The 4752-nt window shown below is 35.3% G+C and overlaps 1 protein-coding gene across 1 annotated transcript in view; it reads left to right on the forward strand.

The window, feature by feature from the left end:
* The window catches only part of LOC102672225 (B-cell receptor CD22), a 162792-nt gene that overhangs the window by 29561 nt on the left and 128479 nt on the right, over positions 1 to 4752 (forward strand). The window contains exon 4 of the mRNA XM_031513971.1: positions 2598 to 2939. Within this exon, the coding sequence (XP_031369831.1) occupies positions 2598 to 2939 (342 nt within the window). The remainder of the gene's footprint in view (positions 1 to 2597; positions 2940 to 4752) is intronic.

Consider the following 4752-nt stretch of genomic DNA (forward strand, 5'->3'; position numbering starts at 1 on the left):
TGGCGTATTTTCATGGAAAACGGGAGGATAAAATTTCAAACTACGCGTGCAGATTTATCGAGTGGACAGGCGCACCTTTTTCAGTTCGTCGAATGAAACGCAAAACTTCGACGCTTCCTCCCTCCTCCTTCCTCACTCTTCTCGCCTACGCCTCGTATATACATTCGCATCGCGAAAATTCCGGATGAAATTGTGGACAGAGAAATTGTGGAACGAGGAAAGCAGAAATAGCAAGGATTCTTACGCTATGCCCATCGTAGTTTTTGTTTCGGCTTGAATTCCCTTTTCGAAGGATACGGACCTTTGAATAATGAACCGTTTCAACCCCGATACATCCTATAGGAAAAATTGGAAAATATCTCTGACATACAAAGTACAGCTCGTTGAACTTGTGTCTTCTTCTTCTTCTTCTTTTTCTTCTTTTTTCTTTCTTTCTTTCTTTCTCTTTTTATCTTTTATATTTTATCCCCAACCGATTCGAATGAAATACGTTTCATTTTCGATCTTATTTGTCAGAAAATAAAAATATCCATCACTTTCATTCTCTTTGATCCTTGGTATTCGGTTTTTCTTTATTCGAATTTGTCTATGACAAATTTAAAAAAGAATGAGAATCATCATTTGAATGCGTTAAATGAGGTTTAAAATTTGTGAAATACGAATAATATAAACGAGGAAGACTTTCTTCTCTTATAAACGTCGATTTATAAATATAACTTTCTTTCTATAAAAGAATCGTGATTTACGTTATTATTACTTTCCCCAAATAAATACTACGTAATTATTTTGGAAATCCGATATTTACAAATCGATGTTTCCACGGTGTTTCCGCTTTCAACTCGTATCTAACACCCGTATTGAATATAATTCGTATCGAGTAACTTAAAATAAAACAAAATTATAATACAGTTTTATAATATTGATCGAGGTTAATACCGCCATGATTCTCGCCAACTCCCCGATATAACTCTGCCAATATCCGATTTTATTTTCCAAGGAAATAAGGATGATAAAAACAATTGTGAAAGGGAATCGCGATAGAGAGGCCGGCGAGTATATCGGGTCGGGAATGCGATGTGGGAAATATCGGCGTTAGTATTCCCGGCGAGCATGTATTTTATTACGTGAAATCGGGACACGTGTCAGAGATCGCAATTTCCGATGCCCCCGAAAAACCTGTGCACGCGTTTTCCTTTTCCATAATCCATTTCGTGGGCCGTCCCGCGCGCCAATTTTTTGGCAAGATCGAGAGCACGAGAAGGGATTTAATGAACGTGACTGGATCTTATCGGCGGGGAAACGAAACTCTGGAAACGAAACTCTGGTAGAAATTCTCGTTGAAACGCTTGGCACACCCTTGGGCCGCATAAACACGATCAATTTGGATGGAAAACATGATTCTTATTACCGCTATTCCCCCTCCCTTCCCTCGCGCCATTCCCAATAAATTTACATTTTCTTGTTTTCAGTTTTCGTAACGGCTTATCAACGCCTCGAAAAACACGTAATATTACGCGATTGAAATTCCGGTTGTTGAATGTTAGTCGTTCGAAAAATTGCTTCATTATCCATCACGTGATTTTCCATTGAAAATATTAACTATCCGAGCTTAATTTAAAAACATTATGTTTTTGTAAACCATACGTATTATTCGATGAAAAATTTTGTATCGATTATACATACCTTTATTGAAAAAAGATGATGTTTTTGTATTTAAAATTGTTGTTATTGCCGAACGAACATGGAAAATTAAATTATAATTTAATATTTGCATTTATTTTATATGTTAAAGATAACCACGAAATTTCGAATCTGTAATGTTTTCGCATTTAACTCAATTTAATCAAAAGACATCGTTAATGAGATCGTCATAATAAACGATATTTTTCTTTAATAAATAAACATATTCATCGCGTGTTTCGTTTTAAAATTCGACTGAAATTAGAAAAACTTTATAACACCAAAAATAAATGATTTTGATCACCAAATGAGAAATCATCGGAAGCGTGGAATCTTACCCTTCGAAACGCTTTTTGAATTATCTTTATACGACTTCCGGTTCCCGAGATATCATCGTGTGAAGAAAAGGGTAATTTTTGATCGTTCGTCTCGAATCTCTCGCTCGCGGCCTCCTCGTCTCACTGACCTATCTCAAATTCCAGACAAGCGACATACGCGATTCCCGGAAGGACGCAATAATAGTAAACATTTCTAAGAAAAAAATATAAGTCACGAGCCCATTCATAACCTCTACGCTTAAACATTACCTCGATTATCAAAAGATATCCAAATATTCCATATTTTTTCCCCCATTTCTTGATTTAAATTTTTTGACAACAAAATTTTTTAGTATCCGAGTTCAATGATCCAATTGTTACGAGTACAAAGTATACACATCCGACAATATGTATATTTACGTAACACGAATATTTGAACAAGTTTCACCCACACGAATCTATTTATCACTTACCGGATTTGACCGATATATATATCGAAAAGGGAATTCTTTTCGAATTCAGTGACACTAAGCGGAATATATCCGGACAAGATTTTTCATCGTTACGAGGTCACTTATCGGTCGGTTGGATTCGTTGCAGAGGCACCCCGTGGGACGTACCTGCTGATAGATGGCCGTCGGTTGGACCCAGGCAACCAGTTCGTCCCTGTAAAGGAGGGGTCCGAATTGACGTTGGAGTGCGCCGCCGAGGGTGGCAACCCACCACCCGATTTGGCATGGGGGATGACTCTGTCTCAGGCCACTTTGGACGGTCCCGAGCAACCGCCGGACAATCTGACCGTGCTGCCCTCGACATCCGGTAGACGCAGCGGGGCACACCTCAAGGTTCTCAGGGGTCACCATAACGCGACCATCGCCTGCGTCGCTCGTCACGTTACCCTCACCATACCCATGAACGCGAGCATTCTGTTGGACGTGCAATGTGAGTTTACGTTTCTATATATTACACGTTTTTTTTTTTAATTCTTCTTCTCGTCGTGCTTTTAAGAATAAAGATTTTCCAACTTCTCGATCAAGAATAGGAATTTATGTTAATTCGTAACACGGGAGTATCAATGGGTGAAGAAAAGAGAAACAGATTTTTGTATTGGCATTTTATCCGTCTCGGATCTCTGATATCGAGAGGTCTGGTTTGATGTATGGTTTCACCGTTTATTCCGTTGGATAGCTTGTTATGGATTGTTTCTTTCGAATGTAGTAATTGAACTAGAAACGAGTTTCTTTCAAGTGAATAATGATCGTTTTTAAACGATAGAGAAGAATTTTGAAAGTATATATATATATAAAGAGAGAGAAAAGGAATATAAAATTTATATTTGAAGAAGTATATTTTTTTTCTATTCTTGCAACCAAGAATGAATATTTGAATCGACGAACATTCTTATTTATATTCGTCGAGAAATAAATCTTGTCGTAAAATTTTAACGATAAATGAGAAATGTTCAAAGAAACTGCAAGATTTTATTGACAGACTCGTCAACACAAACACGATGAGCACACAGTGACGTCTCGTTTTAAACTATCTTTATGTACCTCCGATATTATCATCGCTGTCTCGTCTCGAACTCATCACCTTAGTCTGGCCTGAAACTATCGCATAATTTCGAGACCGTTTCCCCGAACTGTCTCGTCTCATCTTCGGCCTTTCCATTTTTTCCCCTGCAAACTCAAACCTATACACCTCTACATCGTAAAAAAAATTCTTCCTTCGCTCGAGTTAGGATCATCTTTTATTTTTATAAAATAATAAAAATCTTTCTTTTTTTCCCAAATGGAATATGCGTGTCTTTCAACGATGCTCAAATATGAAAGCACACATTTCAAAATACATTTCACCCTACGTCCTGTAATCTACGTTATATTACAAGGGAAGATCAACTCTACTATTTAATAATACCCCAACAGATCTGAATATCTAAGCAATTTGTATCCCGCTTCTAGGAAGTTGTATCCCATTTCAATGAAAGCAACGACTTACCAGGATAACACGGATCTACCATATCAAACAATCAAAATTTATTAATAGCAACGTCGCTTCAAAATTAGCCTCGTATCCTATATACACGATACAAACAATTATCCTTACCTAAAAAAAAAAAAAAAAAAAAAACAAAAAAAGAGAAAAAAAAAAAAAAAAAAAAAACAAAAAAAGAGAAAAAAAAAAAAAAAAAAAAAACAAAAAAAGAGAAAAAAAAAAAAAAAAAAAAAACAAAAAAAGAGAAAAAAAAAAAAAAAAAAAAAACAAAAAAAGAGAAAAAAAAAAAAAAAAAAAAAACAAAAAAAGAGAAAAAAAAAAAAAAAAAAAAAACAAAAAAAGAGAAAAAAAAAAAAAAAAAAAAAACAAAAAAAGAGAAAAAAAAAAAAAAAAAAAAAACAAAAAAAGAGAAAAAAAAAAAAAAAAAAAAAACAAAAAAAGAGAAAAAAAAAAAAAAAAAAAAAACAAAAAAAGAGAAAAAAAAAAAAAAAAAAAAAAAGAGAAAGAAAAAAAAAAAAAAAAAGAAGCAATTTCTGTGAGAATATTCACCGAATCATTCCGCGTCCCGATCAATCCGAAACGTATCTCTCGACTCTCGCAATTGGGTCACCAATCCCATTCCATACTTTCGCTATCACTCGTCTAATCCTCGATGCCTCGTCTCGAAACTAAACGAATCCTATTTATCCCCTCCCTCCTCTAGTTCGACATACATCGTCGTTATAAAGGGTGTAGTAACGAGGAATAAGGATACGGGGGG

Source organism: Apis dorsata, unplaced genomic scaffold (assembly GCF_000469605.1).
Source record: "Apis dorsata unplaced genomic scaffold, Apis dorsata 1.3 scaffold_815, whole genome shotgun sequence".
Taxonomy (NCBI): domain Eukaryota; kingdom Metazoa; phylum Arthropoda; class Insecta; order Hymenoptera; family Apidae; genus Apis; species Apis dorsata.